Source organism: Oenanthe melanoleuca, chromosome 1A (assembly GCF_029582105.1).
Source record: "Oenanthe melanoleuca isolate GR-GAL-2019-014 chromosome 1A, OMel1.0, whole genome shotgun sequence".
Lineage (NCBI taxonomy): Eukaryota > Metazoa > Chordata > Aves > Passeriformes > Muscicapidae > Oenanthe > Oenanthe melanoleuca.
In genome coordinates this window covers 3,992,170-4,009,231 of record NC_079334.1, presented here as the reverse complement: position 1 = coordinate 4,009,231, position 17,062 = coordinate 3,992,170, and the positions used below count along the sequence as shown (strand labels likewise).

The 17,062-nt window shown below is 37.9% G+C and overlaps 1 protein-coding gene across 6 annotated transcripts in view; it reads left to right on the top strand.

The window, feature by feature from the left end:
* Positions 1-17,062, top strand: part of ERC1 (ELKS/RAB6-interacting/CAST family member 1) — a 269,449-nt gene that overhangs the window by 100,400 nt on the left and 151,987 nt on the right. For all 6 annotated transcript variants that reach the window (XM_056515238.1, XM_056515211.1, XM_056515230.1 and 3 more), the window contains one exon: positions 9,307-9,500. In XM_056515238.1, coding sequence (XP_056371213.1) covers positions 9,307-9,500 — 194 coding nt within the window. The remainder of the gene's footprint in view (positions 1-9,306; positions 9,501-17,062) is intronic.

The window sequence follows — 17,062 nt, the reverse complement described above, 5'->3', positions numbered from 1 at the left end:
AGCTACTTAAATCATGGTCAGGATGGTTTCAGTTCTACAACCAAAAAAAAAACTGGATAGCCTATCATTACCTGTGTGGAGTAACTCCTAGTTACTCAAGAAATACAGTTAATGTTCACCTGAATATGTTTTATGCCTATAATAAATTTGCATATTTCTTTAATAATATTTTTTCCAGCTGTTTTTAATTTTTTAATGGGCTTTAATGTAGCTTTCATAGAAGGAAAAAAAATTTTTAAAGGCTTTCACTTTTTAAATGCATTGCAGATATTGATTCAGGCAGTTTGACATTTTCAAGATTATTTCCTTCTCATCCTTGAAATAATTATGACAGATAATCCAACTCCATTTTAAAAACTCATTTTTACACCTCTGCATTGTTAACAATTACAAAAATGGTCATAATTAACCTTAAAACTAATGGCTACATAAAAGCATTCAGTTTAAAACTGAATTGGAGGCTCATTCTTTTGAGTTTTATTATATTATCTTAGTGCAGATTTGCATGAGACACATGCAGAAAGTAAGCTCTCATGTAGCTCCTTAAGAGTAAATTGTTAAAAGCTTCTTCTTTTAGGTTCTTCCCTCACAGTTTGAATTGAGATGTGTCTAACATCAGTTTTGCTTCCCTTGCCTCGTGTTCCCAGTGAACAGTTTGAGTACTTGCAGTCAAATCTATTAGCCCTAGAAGTTAAGAAGCTGGCAGAAGAACCTAAACTGGACCACTGTAAAATAAAACAGACTTGGGTAGTCCTTGCAAAAAACTCTTGCTAACCTTCAGACAGAGAAATCATGAACCTTGCAAGCTTCCCCTCCTTCTGTAAAAGTGATTTAACTTCACACTAAACAAGAATATTAACTGAGTGGAGGAGGGCAAGGGTGCTGAAAAGTTCTTTTCAGCATTAGTTTCCAGCATTGGGTGTTGGTTTTAGTCTATGTCAGTCTCCAGAGTCTCACTTGAGGTATCCAGTTGTTGTTGTTGTTGTTATTCCTCTTCTCACTGATAGCTGTATTGATCCTTGGCTTAGTGACTAAAACTGCTGTGGTTTTCATATTGGGGTTGTTTTTTCAAACAATAATACCATGGTTATGCCAATCTGTGTGTTAATGTTCTGATTGTTCTACATTCACTGCTTCTGTGCTCAGTTGTCATCCTGCTGCCAGCAGGAGATGCAGGGAGATTCTGAAGGTTGAAAACAGCTCATAAATCCCTGTTGAATTTACATGGCCTGGTGTCCTGTCTTCATTTTGGCTCAGATGGAATCATTAGAGGCAAATTGCATATAGAAGGTTCTCTCCCTGGTTTTTTGTGAAGTGCTATTATGCTCTGTGGTAGTTTTTCTTTTCTTTAGGAAAATCTTTTCCAAACTACTATTTTAATGGATTAGTTTTATAGTGTAAAAATTTTCCTTTAGTTATTGTTCTTCAGAATACTATTTTCCCAGCATTTTCTGTCTTGTCTTTCCCAGCCAGTATACTTTATTTCATTTGTTTTTTCTAATATGGGAGAGACCAACTAATATTAGAGGTTTTTCCAGGAAAGGTGAGTGGATTTTTTTGTCCATCTTCATTTCCAGTGCATAGTTTTTTTCCCTATAGAAATACTCCTTATTTTTAGGGAGGAAAAAGAGTCAAAACCATATGTTAACAAACTTCCTCTTGCTGCAGTTCTAGGAACTTTTCAACAGAAAATGTTAGCAGTGATTTCCTGCCAGGAAAATACCTCTACATTCAACAGGCTCACTCAGAGGTTGTTTTTTTTTATTTTTTTTTTTTTTTTTTCTGCTGTGGTGTTTTTTCTTCAAATTCAGGAGAATAGTATCTTTCAAAAAACAGGGAAAAAAAGACTGAATGAAGTGTTGATCCAAATTCTGCCTTTCCCAAGAATTAGCTTGGCCAGTCGAATACAGACTCTGCTGCTTTTTGTTTTGTGAACATGGATTTTCTCCCACAGCTGAAAACATTGCTGATAATATTGATAGATGAGACTGTTTTTTGTTCTCAGCTGATTTTTTTTATTTTTTTTAAGAAGAGACTATAAATGATGTATTTAACATAGAAAGAGGCTACCAGGGAAATCAGGATTTCTTGTAACAACAAAAGTAAAACCCAGCAATTGTGTTCAGCATTTGGATAGTGTCAGTTACTGAATTAGTTTTTTAAACCATTCAGCTGTCTTGAAATTGATACAAGGGAAGCACTAGGAATTAGTTCTTCTCAATCTGTGAAAGTCATCTGTAAACCCAGTTAAAGGAATACATTCAGCATGTGGGGGCTGGACTAATCTGTTAAACTGGGAAAATCAAGATGAAATTTAGAATTTGCATGAGGGTAACTCTCCATGTTTCTCATGTTCCAGAAGCTGCTTAGTGGAATGCATGCTATAGCCACTAATTAAGATTCTGTTGTCTTGGTAAATTAATGCTGCAGTTATTATTTTAAATTCTTTTCTTGTTGCATCTTTTCTGTTTCTCTCTCACACTGTTCCTATCCCAAATTTTCTCCATCTTTTCCTTCTTTCTCCCTTTAGCACCCTGAAGTTTTATTGAGTCATCCATCCAAGCTAGTAAGTTTCCTGGCAATCTGAGAGGCTGTTGCCAGCACATTTAATTTTTTGTGTTGCATGTGTATTCACCTGTGCTTTTATAGTTGGGCCAACACAGAGTGTATTGGTGAATTCCTTTAGTAGTGGGTATGGGCAGTATGGATACAAACAAAAAGCAGTGGGGTGTCTGACCAGTCATGTTCCAAAAAGCTTTCTGAGATGTCTTCACTGCTCCAGTGCCTTGTCTAACTGCATTTTTGTTTGGACAGCTTAATATTGTGTCAGTGTTTTGTTTCCCCTCGCTGCTGGTGCTTGAAATGTCCTGTAGCTTTTCTGTCATCTCCATTGTATGTACATTTTCAGAGCAAGAAGGTGGAATTTCCATGCAAATCAAGCTTCTTGCATGAAAGTGTTCTGTAACACTGGGCACAGCAGCGTATTAGAAATAACAACAAAGTTGCAGCAACTGAAAGATTGCTCAAAAGCTTGTGTAACCATTCAGCTGGCTGGTACCATGTCAGTTTAATCTTGGATCCTATTTCCAGCCTCCTGTTTGATGTCAAAGAGCACTCCTGTCAAGGAGTGTTTGTATAATAATATCTTGACACTGTAAATTACGTAATCCAAGGTGGTTTTCATCAGAGGTTTCTTTTGTGGCTCTGTGCATGAAAATGGTGTTACAGAACTTTCAGGAGTCTGATACCTGTGTTACTCTTGGCAATGTTCAGGGTAAACAGACTTGTCTATCCTGACAATCACTGTCTGAGAATCAGAGAATTGTTGGGGCTTGCAATTGTTCAGTTTTTGTGGCATCCCATGTCAGAAATTCTGTAAACTTGGCTAAATTGTGCCGATAAGGAGTTGAGAAAATGAGATACAATATGAAAAGATTGTAGTTAGTGCAAATTGGCTGAAGAATTTGTGTCAGGAGAGCACTTTCTTTACAAAATCTTTAATAGCATGCAAAATTTTTGAGACTCTAAAGTCAGAAAATAGAAGATAAGAGAGCAAACTGTGTATTTTATTCTCCAGTATGCTAGAGCAAACGCACAGGATAAGGTACAAGAGGCTTTGTGAAGGCCAGGTTGGGTGGGGTTTTGAGCAGCCTGGTTTGGTGGAAGGTGTCCCTGCCCACAGCAGGGAGGTTGAAACATGATGATCTTTAAGGACCCTTCCAACCCAAACCATCCTATGACTCTCTGGTAGCCACAGTTTAGGAAATAGCCAATGTCACACTGTGTGGTCTTTTTTATTTTTCCTTCTGAGGTAAGTTGTCTGGCATTTCATAACTAAATTACTGTCTCCTAGAGTTTTGCTATTTTCAGTATTGTGTGACAAATGCTCCAAGAGTGAGCCAGATATATATGAGAGATGATAATCATCTGGAGAAATAAGATGATAAAATACTTTTTTAATAGTAGGAAAGCATTGAGTGAATAAGGCAGGATATATTTGCATTTTGCTTTTTCCCCTGCACAGCAGGTTTAATAATGCATCCTCATTTCCCACTGGTGGTGTTAAGAAGTGATTAGTTGTAATTAGTATGACAGAAAATTGGGGAATTATTTCTTTTAATGTCATGTTGCAGTTCAGAATAAACAATGTGTAGAGCCATACATTGAATATCCAAGAACTGGTACTGAATGTCTGCTCATTACTTGAGTTCTGTTTCTGTAAAGCTGTGGTAGCCTGTGGTCAGGTGAGTAAGGGCCAGATCAGAGGATGCAGGTGGGGGAGATTAAATTCACTCACAAAGAGAGATGTCCTGTGGGCCTTTCCCTCCTGACTTTGCTCACTCTGTGTTGGGGTGAATCCAAAGAGAGCAAATTGTTAATGTTTAATGACATCCATAGGAACTTGTATCTCCCTGAAGAGATTACTTGTTTAAGTAATGGAAATTGCCTCTCTTGAGGTGTCTTCCTGTCTTTATGGTTCTTCATAAAGAAAATAATTTGTTCATTAATTGATTCCAACTGAACACTTGCTTATTCAATATCAAAAATTTGCATTTCCATTAACAAAGACTAACCATGTAGAGGTGGTCAAAAGACAGCAAATAACTCTCTGTGACAGACTCAAGTTTACAGTACATAGTATATCAGAGAATTTCCTGAGCCTTTTACTTCCATTATAGCCTTTTCAAAAAGCTTTTTTACAATTTGGGGTGTGTAGAGCCTTAGAACTAAAGGAGGAGAAAGTCTGGTTGTTTTTTCAGTTTACAGTTTTGTTAAAACTAATAAAGGCACAATAGAAGTCAGCACAAATGTTTTATCAGTTGAATTTCTGCCTTTGTTGTAGGAAAAGTAGAGAAAGTGGGTAAAGTGTTTGTCTTTTGCAGTAAGTAATCATAATATATTTTTTATTTGTTTGTGCATTTACTATTTTTAGGACACATGAGGTGCCCTTGGAGGTAGGAGGGTGGATTAAAATGGGATTTCAGGTTCTTGGGAACTTGTACTTCATGGCCAAAAGTTCTTGGCAGCATTTGTATGTGAAATGTTAAACTGAATTTACTGTCTTAATTCATAGGTAAAAGTAGAAAGTGTTTGCTGTGAATTATTTGCTGTTTGATTTAGTTAATATTTTAGGAATATTGATTTGGAGTCTTGGTCATAATGTTTGGAATTTTTATTTACGTTTTAGAACCTTTAAATTAGATCTGTGCTATTGTTTTGTTCCCTGTCTCTGGCACACTTTAAGCTGTGTAAGATTATCTTACCTCTTAAAAAAGAGGTTTTTGGCACAAGAAATATCAACTTAGAAAACTCTTTTTAATGTGTTTTGTCTTCCATCCCTCTCCATCTGTAAATATTGGTTATTTCTGTGAAACATTGGTCATCTTTGTTTCAGTTGTAGAAGTTGGCTTTGTCAGCTGATTTTCTGTGGAAGCAATAGAAGTTAGAGTATATTTATTTCTTTGAGGAACAATCACTCTTTCTTATGTTCTGTAGGTACCTGAAGCAGTCACCCCATCACTTACCACATTCCAGATGGGAAATGATGGCTAAGAGCAGGAAAGCAGAAAGTTGTTAAACCACCTCTTAGTTTATAGTCCCTCTTAAGAGCTGGGAGAGCATATCCAGAGTAGTAAACTTAAACTGTTCTCAGTCCTGAACCACTTAAAATTTGAAACTGAATTCACACTGGCAAAGGTTAATACTGATCAGATGAGCTTTGCTAATAAAAACAGAGCTTCAGAGGGTGCTGCTTTCCTGCTAAAATGTGGCTGTTTCTTATACAGGTCAAAGCAGGATGGAATGTGTGAGTTTGGCTGTGCTCTTAAATTCACCTGTTTGATGCCACACAGGAACACAGCTACTGACAGGGTCAGGAGAAGCTATTAGAGGGTTTAAATAGCCTTCAATCAGGTAAACTCAATGGCCTGTGGAGATAAGAAAGTGCAGTGTTCCCTTCACCTTCAGTAAGCTGCTTTTCAAATTTACTAAATTTTTATCATACTTTTTTTATACATTATCACACTTGTTTGTAACTGTATTAAAAGGCAGGAGATTTACAAATACTGTGTCAGGCAGAGATGAGAGTCAAACTTACGAAAATACCCTTCTTATAGTCTCTTAATACAGGAGAATCTCTTGGTGCATTTGTCATATTTATGTGGATTCTGCTTCAAAAATGAAATTTCTGCTTTTGGAGTTTTTGTCCAGTTTTGGTGGGCAGGGCAAGTTTATGTGGATTTTTTTTACTATGAATATAGGAATTCATTATTTGTGTTTAGCTTTTTGGTTAAAGGGAAAAAAACCAAGATGAATTATTTTGCACAGTGTTCCATTGGGAAGGTAGCCAACTTCATCTGTTCCAGATCTTGATGTGAGTTTGTGGGAAACCTCTAAATGCATTGGTTTTCTCTCTTATACAATAAATGAATCCAGTAGGATTTTAGATATGGTCATGAAACACGTATTTTGTACAAAACCCACAAAATGGACCAAAGTCACTCAGTCAGTAACTCACAGTGCAGGAAGTGGTCTCCAGTTTACAGCATATCACATAACGTTCTCTTTGTGTTAGGTGAAAGTATCCATACTTATGTGCATTATATACAAATAACATGTGTTACGTGTCTTAACCAATAATTTATGTCCTGTAAATAGCCCTTTGGTTCTATAAGAACCAGACACACTGACTTGTTGGCTAATTCTCTAGAAAAGAAAATTTATTTCCTCTTCTCAGTAGTGTCTCTTGGGTTGTTGTGGAGATGCTTTTATTAGCAGAGTAAAATAAATCAGGACTGTTCTGACAGTCAAATTGCATTAGGTCTCATAACTTCTTTTGAATTAGTGAGTTTAATAAGCCAGGCTAACAGCCTAACTTTGCTTTCTTTTAAAAGAAGTTTTGTGATTATCTGATCATGTATTTTGGATGACTTTAAAGAGCCTGGAGGAGTATTTGTTAAAGAAAACAGTTTGAGATGTTGGAAACATACCTAAATCCAGTAGAGCAGAAGTCAGGCTCTGCCTGGTGAAAACCAGACTGAACTCTATACATAGTGTCTCTTAGGAGAATGCAGATGCCCTCAGTCGATATATAGGTGCCCCTAAAACAGTATTCCCATTCCTTGTATTTGGGGAGGAAGGATTGGAGGAGTTTTTTAAAATTTAAGGTGTAGTTGAAAAGGAAATGAAATCAAGTATTTCAGATTTCCCACAGGCTGGAAATTTCAAAAAAGCATTTCAGAAACACCCACCAAGGCTCTTTCCAAAGCCAAGTATGTCCCCTGGTGCTCGTAGCTGTTGGTGGAGCTGACACACTTGTCAGTCTCACTGCTGCCACGTCCTCCTGCAGTCTGCATCCTCTTGGCAGGGCATTAATTACACTTCCACTTGCTGTGGAGAGCCCTTTCCAAGGGTGTGTCATTTGAAGTGCTTATGGGGCAGTAAGGAGTCTGGAAGCAGTGACAGCCCTTAATCTAAAAGGCTTCCCAAAGCCTTCAGGCTCAGGGATGCACTTGTGGCCAGGTCTAAGTCAGAAGCTCAGACTCAGGGTTTCCAGGCTTACAGTTCAGTGACACGGGGTGTCAGGGTTTGGCTGGAAAGTCACTCAGAAGTAGGGAGCCTTTTAAGTGTTCCTAAATGCATGACCTCAGGAAAGGGTTCTGCTCTTCCATGGTTTTTGGTTATTGGGCACTCTTGCTGACATCTGTCTGGGAGACCTGGTGGATGCTGGGCATCTTGTTCTAGGATAAAATACTGTCCAGCTAACCAGCATTCTGGAATTCTTGTTTTTAAAAGAAAGGAAGCCACAACAGCTTAGTATTGACCCTCAGCCAAGAGCTCCAGGGCTAAGGCCCTGGAACATGAACCTTTCCTTTGTTTGGGCAATGCAAATCCATCCCAAGGTCAGTCCTGTTAAAGACAGGCATCAAGACATTCCACAGTTCCAGAATATTCTGCTCCACAAGTCTCCTGGATTCTACTAGAATGTGGCCTTGGCTTTAAAGGAGCTAATTAAAAACTAGACACTTCAAGGCAAAAATGTTGGGGTCAATGAATGGATATTTTCCTCCAGTCTTACTTTACTGAATAACTAAACAGATTTAGCCAAATGTAATTCTGCTTGGTTCTTTGGAAGCAGCAGCTTTCTGCTCTGAGTTTTTTTACTGCTGCAGTTCTCTCCAATTACCTTTAAAAGCAACAGAGTCCTATACTATCAGATCTAGACTGAGTGTGCTTTGGAGCAGAACATTGGCAGCTTGTGAAACAACTTTCCACAGCTGCACACAGAGCGGAGAAAATCTGTAGTCTTAGTTTCTGTTGTAGGTTTGTTTTGAGAAGATCAAGTCCTTGGGTTTTGTAGGCAGTCCTCATCAACAGAATAACTCCATCGAACTTGCTGTTCCCTGAAGCAATTTTGAGCAATTCTGAAATAGCTTTAATTGATATCAAAGTGCAGTTCAAGATCCAAGAGCAGAGGGGCAGGGTGAGAGGAAAAGGATAGTCCTTAGTCTGCTGGTTTAACTTCCAGCATGAATACTGCTTTCTTCCTGTCTCTTACATGCTTGGCAACTATTGAATTAGTTTTATTAAGAAATTAGTGATTTTTATAACAAACCAAGCCATTAAAAATGTCCCCAAACAATCTCCTCATTGGGATCATGTCATCATCAGTCTGGAGGTACTTTTTGTCCCAGTAGTCTGATTTTGAAAAATGTATTTCTAGATAACGGAGATATAACTAGATAACTAAACAAGGATAATTTCAGTTGGCAGCCATACAACATTAACCCTGGTCTGTGTGGCTCACAGAACTTGTAAGGGCTTGAACACAGCAGCACCTCTATTCAAAAGTGTGACGCTTTGCATATTGATGTAGTTATTGATGGCTGTTAACCTGTGGTTTCTTTTTCTAGAATATATAGGTTAAAAATACCTTAAACAGAACCTGTAGTCCTATCACTGTTGTATATTTTAGGAATTTTTACACTCATACTTGCTTTTCTTTTTCTTTCCTTTCAAAGTTAAACTTTTTTTTTAATATTTATCTTTCCTTTTTTGATTCTGTTTCAGATTAAAAGTAATTTTTTTTTAGGTTGAATTAAAAAAAATAAATTTGTTTTAAATATTTCTTTTCCTGCGGACTATTTCCCCATACTTAAAAATAGCATAGGCCTTTCATATTCCTGTGTAACAATTAATCTTGCCATTTTGAAACAGGTATCTAGATAGCATTTTGGAATAGTCAGAGTATCAGTAAAACAAGTTCATGTGAATTAAGTGTTTTTCTCTTGAATCTCTGTCTCCCAGGCTCATGAGGCAACCCTGGAGGCGAGGGCCAGTCCCGAGCTGAGCGACCGCATGCAGCAGCTGGAAAGGGAGGTAACGCGGCACCGGGAGGAGGCTGGCAAGGCTCAGGCTGAGGTGGATCGGCTTCTGGAGATCCTGAAAGAGATGGAGAATGAGAAGAATGACAAGGACAAGAAGATAGCAGAGCTGGAAAGGTGAGAATGGTGTCAAGGTAGAAACTGTGCCGAAAGAGCTGACTGATGTTAGAGATAAGTTGTTTTTCTTGTCTTAAAAACCTTAAAGTGTCTATTTTGGGAAAGTTTGCTTTGAGTTTTTCTATCTTTGGTCCTTTATTGTGCTACACTGTTAGGAAAAGGGTGTCTTACCATGTGCTTTTTATTACCTGGCTACTCAAAAATAGTACTGATGCAGGTAGAACTAAAAGGGTAGATAGAGCTGTAAGGTAATGGAGAGGGTAGGAAAAGCTGCTGACATTTTGGTATATTTATAAAACAGTTTGTTGTTTTGATACAATAAATTCCTTAGGCATGGCTCTCACAAAAACAAGTAAAAAAATGACTTTTCAGATCTTGTGATACTATTTACTCAGACTCTTCTGACAAAGTGGCCTCCTAATTCAGTAGTGGTAGGGCCACAGGTGAACTTTGGCCCAGGTGAATCTGATAAGCAGATTTATTTTTGTACAGGAAAAACTTGATTCAGCACTTCGCAACTTTTTCCATCTTTCTCTTGGAGCCAGGAGGCTCAAGACTGTAATGTCCCAGGAAAAAGTTATAATTTATTGTGATTTTATGACATTTGTATCACAACTATAGGTCGTAGATCTTGGGTAAGACCTGAATTAGGTTCTGTGTTCTGTAATTTTCTCATCTTACAGTGGGCCAAGAGCAGAATTCTGGTCAGTAATACCTGTTTGGGGCTTTTTGTTTACTTTACCATTCTCAGTGAAAAATCACAAACTTGGAGCAGCAAAATGGAAATTTGATTATTCCCATTTGCCTTGTGCCAGAATAGTCTTTCTGATTTCTGTCTTTTCACTATTTAACTACTCTACAATTTAGTGTCAGGAAGATTAGGGCAACTAAGTGGAGGACATTAAAAGTTCTGCAATCAGTGGTTATTTTTCATGGCTTGTTGATTGTCAAATTATGGGCCCCTCTGAATGATCTGAAAAACTCTTTTCTAAGGAGTCAATTCTCTTTTCCTTGAAATCTACAGAGCTCTGGAACAGTTCAGCTTGCCAGCTGGGTTTCTTCTCTCTTTGTGACTGTAAGCAACATCTTGTTAGTTTTCTTTGTTTTATTTAACCAAAATTCTTCATGCCTATGGCATAAGCGCGAACACCCAGAAGTGAGAATATATTCTTCTAAAATGTCTTTCCATTTTTCATGAGTGATGCATTGTTCAGACCATTGGTACATAATGCAATCAGCAGAACATTCAGGCAATAGGCTGATACTGTTGAATGAGTATAGACACGAAAAAGCTGCAAGTTATTTGTCTGTGTGATTTTTTTCAGTCCTGCTGGGGTCCCCATCTCAGATGTGACATTCCCTGTCTCATCCTCTTTAGGGCAGGCAAGATTCCCAGGGAACAGGTACAAACAGCAAGTAAAATAGGGGGAAGAAACATGTTCATAGTATCTTAATTTTTTTTTTTCTTTGTGGAGAAGTAACTACTGCTTAGGAAAAGAAACTCGGAAATATGCATCATTCCTCAGCCTGATTCCTAGAGGAGATAAAATGGCAGGAAGAGAATTCTCTTACATATGCTTTTAATGCAAGCTGATGTTTTTATTACATTAGTATTCAGAAATGAATCATGATTTGACTTGCAGCATCAAAATGGAATAGGCACAAGTGCCCTATAAACAAAAAAGTTTATATTTTACAAAGGAAAAGTAACAAAGAAAAATTAGGATGGGTCTCCTCTTTTATAGATAGAAGCATTTACACCATTTTCAAAGAGTTAGAAAGCAAAGATTTTTCTTGGTAAAGATGCATTTCTAGACATCTGCAAAGCAGTTACTGTTTTTCCCTATTGCATGGTAGTTTCTTGATGTTTCAGTCACAGACTAAAGTCTTACTGTGAAAACATAAAACCCCCATGTTACTAAATACCGTTCTATAACAATTTGGTAAATACTCTGACTATTCAGTTTCATCCATTCCTTCTTACCACCTGATCTTCAGTCTGGCAAAAAATTGAGTGGTCCTCTTCTCTTTTTAACTTATCTTTTCTACCAGTGCTGAGATAAGATAGAATATTTTTTCTCTTATTTCTAGTAATTAGAATAGGTATTTCAACTACGTAAAAGAAAAGACTGCTTTTATCATGTGACTGCCAGCAGCTGAATAAATCAAGGGGAAGGAGAAAAATAGAATAGTATTCATGTTCTATAACCACTCTAAGTGGAAATAGAAAGAGTCTTCATGATCTAAAGATCTAATGTGGTAACTTATCCAGGTGTCAACACCTGAAATGATTTTTCAGGTGCAACTGTAATGTAAACACAGCACTGGAGAAAGAGATAGAAACTTCCACATAGTTTATGGTAAGGTTTTGACTGGTAATTTCTCTTTTTCTGAATAATTGTTGGAATTTCCATTTGACCTTAGTTGTTTTCATCTGCTCCCCCAAGTAAGTATTCCCTGAAAGCTTGTTATCTTCTTGTGCGTTTTTGCACAAAGCAGAGATTTTATCATGCCTATTTCATGTATAGGTTGGTCCTGTTTTTATCTACAATGCTTGTTTATAAAATACTCTTTCATGGCTGAAACTGTATATCCAGGCATGTTACATGCATGTCTTAGAGCCAGAAGAGTTTTGGTTTCCAGGTAAAAAAAATAGATAATTTTTAAAAGTCTTTCCTAAATTGTGGTCCATGCAGAGTGAGCTAGAAACTGTCTTGACTTCTAATGCTTTTACAGCTGATCAAACTATGTTGTGCAAAGAAGAGCCTTAGTGCCTGCAGAAGCAATTGTCAGCAGGCTAAGCAGCAAATATTGCTGTGCTTGTCAGGAACAGTCAGTGTTCCATGTGCAACAAGATGAGAAGAAGAAAGTCACATGCAGAGAATAACTGTACTTAAAAAAATGGGATTTTTCAAAAGAGAATCTCTTGTCCCTGTAGTTTTCCCTTTTGCTAGTTCTATGTGACAGCTAGACAGTATGTTGTCAGGGAGGGAGAAATGGTATCAGGGTTTCATCCACAGAAGAGATGTGTTGCCTATTAGGGAGATATGCACAGAGGAGCAGAGAAAGAGAAAAGACAAGAGGGAGAGGAAGATGAAATTAAAAGCAGAAAAGTGTTCTTTTAACCTTTTCAATCCAGGCAAAGCTGCCTTGTGCTTAAGTTAACATAAAGAGGGAAATCCTTCCACTCTTCAGTAGCTGTTGCAATTACTGAGACATTACTTTTCAGATGAAAAATATTAAAATAAATATATCAAGTATGGTGCATGTTCTGCAAAAGTTGAAAAATTCTCCAGAGTGAACACAAGGTTGAAAGCACAAGCACATTGGTATCTATTCTCTGTGGGGAGGATTTTGCTTTTTCTTACGGGAAGGTGGGCCCTAAGTCCACATTTCTTCTGTGGGTGAACAGCCCTGTAAGTTTTGTTTCTGTCCCCTCCTGCAGTGCTGTAGAGGGTTTTGTAGCTGTCTGGTTATTCACTTCCTTTGTAACTAACCGTTTGCTTTTTGTATTGCTATTCCATAACCTCGTGTCTCTCTGTAACTTCTCGTTTTGTGTTCTTTCCTCCCTTGCTTTCCCCGCCCCGTGTCCCATCCCGCTCCCCCGAGCTGTGTTCTGTTTTGTTGTCGGGGGACGTTTGTGTCTGTGCCTTTCCTCAGAAAGCACGGCTCCCGCAAATTGCACCCTCCCTACCAGGTGTTGGTGCCCGCACCGCAGCACGTAGGGGGGTTTGTGTGGGACTTCCTGGGAAAGTGAGTGCCCTCAAGGCTTCTGTTTGCTCCTCGGGGCTGGAATGTGGCTGCTGCTGCTGTTTGGGGCTGCTGCAATGCTGCTGCCTTCCCCAGGGCTGCAGGACCTGCTTGTGTCGAGTGCAAGTGCTGCTTCTGACCACAGTCCAAAAGAAGTTTGCTACTGTTGTCCCTGATTTAAACTCCACAGAAGCTGTTGCTTTTAATTCTAATTATCTTGCTGTGTTTTACCTTTGGTTCTAATCTCTTGCTATCAGTTTTGCCTGAACCAGCCAAAACTCAGTGTTCTTCAAATGTTCTAAAATGTGTCACTGATAGAGGTCAGTATTGACTAATTATTGAGTTTTATTGTGGTGACTATCCTGTAATAAGAAAATAAACAAAAGGTAATGCTCCTCATATGGGACATAGCCATTAGAGCCTTCAGAGTAGTTTATACACAGCTCTATTGGTGTGCACATATTATGCAAGTAAGAGCTGGCTTTGTACTTGAGAGGTGGCAGGAAGTATGTCTCTATATGCTTCTTCAGAAGTGAGGTCTGAGTGAATATATATGGAAGTCCTGGTTCCAGTTGCAGGCTTAAAATTGATTTTCATTTGGCACACTCACTATATAAGGTAGGTGGTTCTTGTGAGGACACAGGGCTTCTTTTTTTCCTGAAGGAAACTTTGCTTTGAAACAAAGGAAGACAGCACTCAGCTGTGGAATACCAGCAGTCCTGTAAAGGACTATTTTAAGAAAGAGAACTTGGAGAGTTTTCCTGAAAAGAATTTAAGGATGCCCTTTTCAAGAAGAAACCTTCCAAGTTTTGATTTGTAGCAGCCAAAAGGTATACTCCTCATCTTAAATATTTATTCTCAACAGTAAATAAAAGATTAAAAAACATTTGGGGATCTCAGAAGAATGCTGGAAATATGGACAGTAGAATGGAGTATCCTATTTTGTTGCTCTTTAAGACAGATATGTTTGTGTAGTGTTCTGTGAAGGATAGATGGAGAAAGAAATTAGCTGTATTTTCCATCAACTTTACAGTTTCCTAGAATAGAGTAAAGGAAACTATACTAGTAAATTATGTCCTAAGCTTAAGTCAACAGTTTGAAGCTGAAATACTTTCAAACTGCTACTCATATCTTGGAATAATTCTTTGGTTTTCACGTTTGTTGTTTCTGTGAATTTTTAAATAGTTTTTTAGAGCATTCCTAAGCAAGAATCACATCAAGGCATATAAGTAATTTAAAGATATGTTGTCAGATTAAGGAAAGGTGTTTATAAAGTCATAATCATCACCATTAAAATTAACCTTGAGAGATGGTATGGCTATAATACTGTATTGTCTTAACTGATTATAATCCTCCAAAAATAAATTGAACTCTGATTCAGGCATTGGAAAACCTGAAACAATTAAGTATAATTTTAAAATACTTCAGTCCATTTTGGTGCCGTAAAAAACAAAAGCAAATCAACTATATTTATCTTATAGTTGTGTGGTTTTATTACAAGGCAGAATCTGTTGTTGTTGTATTTTTCATCCACTTCCCTGAAAAATTTGTAGCTTAAGTGAACATTAAAATTCTAATAAAACTCTTACAGCTTAGGATATTCCAAAATGAAGATTGCCTTATAATTTTAATTGACATCTTATGTGAAATGATAGTTTTTAACTGTATATGAAAAATTTTTTTCCATAAAAATGCTGCCTTTTATGAAGGACACAGATGAAATTCTCCACAAAAATCCCCAGTTAGGTTGAACCTGTCATGGGAAATAGCAGCACAACTTTTTAATATTTGGCAAGCAACTGAGGACAGGGTTTTGTAATGGAAAGAAGTGGTCAGACCCATAGTTAGCCCAGCTCCACCTCTGAGCACACAGATCCGTTAAATATTAAGATTTGCATAATTTCCAAGCTAGGAAAGGAAGAAGTAATTTCTTTCTTCTCAGTTTTGCTTTATCTTCATACGAGATCAGCATCACACCTGAAGTCCCATATCAAGTTGCACAGGGGGAAAACAAAAAACATTTCATATCTACATAACTTCTTTAAATAGATAATAGTAAAAGATGCAGGCACATTTCCTTCCAGGTATTTACTGCAGACATTTGAAAGTATGCTGATTTTCAGAAAGCAATTGTCTGCCCTCTGGAAGTTAATCTTTGTTAAAGTGCCTTAAGAGCAACACTCAGACTCACTAACTGCTTTTGAAATCTACATCTAAGGGAAGAAAAGAGAGACACAGAGACACTGCCAGTAATTGCAAATCCATCTGGAGAGAGCACCAGATAAAAGCCCCATCACAGTGATTTTACGGTGTGTCCTCAATCCATCCTCACCTTTTTCATATAATGGGATATCCTTCAATTTCTTCTTTATTTAGCTGTCCTTTATTCCCCATTCTTTCCCTCTTCCTGTGTTTTGGGAGAAACTGAAACTTTGTGATGCTGCAGAAACAGCTGTTCTAAAATACAAGGTCAAAGAACCCCAATTAGTGCAGCCCCTGGCGTGGTGAGAGGTCAGGGCTGGTGCAGGCTGTGGCTGAATGAGCTCGCTGTGTTGCCCCCTCAGTGACCCCCCTCAACTGGTATTATATCTGTGTTCAAGCAGGCAGGACTGACACTGTTAAGCAGAATGATTTGTGTCCATGGAGCTGAGCACTGACCATCTCCTTTGTTAGGTTCAGCAGTGGGCTGTCTGACAGCGTGGTTTGTCTGCTAATCTGAGACTAAGGATCTGACCTTGGATCCTCCAGGAAGGACCCTGCACTAGAGAAATACCAGTAACGAGAAGCACTGATTGTGAACTTTTTTTGAAGGCTTCTTTTCCTGCCAAATTTTCTGTAGTGCTGAAATCCTGCTTGTTTTTATCATTAAATCAAGGTGGTTTTCAAGCACTCCCTCTCATGCCTATTATCTGTAATGAGTATAAGAATTGTCATCTGCCTTATGTTGTAGCAATAATGGATTTTATTTAGCAGATATCTCCTAATCCAGCTGTTAGATAAGTAGAGTGTAAGAGCTGTGATAGAATTAAAATAATTTTAAACATCAGGAGAAAGAGCATCAGGTAAATAATGAACCTACTCTGCATATCAGTTTCATTGTTACCTGCCTTCACTACATCTCTTCAAAAGCTGTTTTGTAGCTTTGTTTCAGTCAACATCTTTGAGCAGTATGGGAATATCCATACTCACAACTTAGTGTGAAAGGAGTAAAAAAAACCCCACCAAAGCTATCTTTTATGCAACTGATATAGTACAAATGGAAGTGTCAGATCCTGGCATTGTCTTGGAGTACAGAAAGAACAAAAGGAATATGCAGTAATTGCCAGCAAGCCAGTGAAATAGTAATTTTAGTGCTCTATTGTGGCCATCTGTGGCTGGGTTTGTGCTGTTACATCCATGCATACATGTGTGCATGGATGCATACACAAACCTTCTGTCTCTGCCTTTCCATCTCTTCCCTATCCCTCTAACTACCAACCTAGAAAAAAGGAAAAGACCAGCCATCATTCTTTTTATCAAGAAAACGTGTCAAAAGGAGTAAACACAAATAACCTTTCTGCTTTGACAGACACAAGGAAGATCAAATGCCTATTGTTCCTTGTCAGACTGCTTTGAAGGAATGACAGAATAAAAAATACACACAATCACTCACTGTCAAACAAGGGGAATCAAAGGTTGACTGAAAATCATTACATAAACTACATCCTAAGTATATCTGAGACAAATGTAGCAGGCTCATTTTACTCCCTGTGATACACAAACATGCAGAAAAAATTGTGGCTGGAATAACCAACAGCTTTTAAAATACAGAT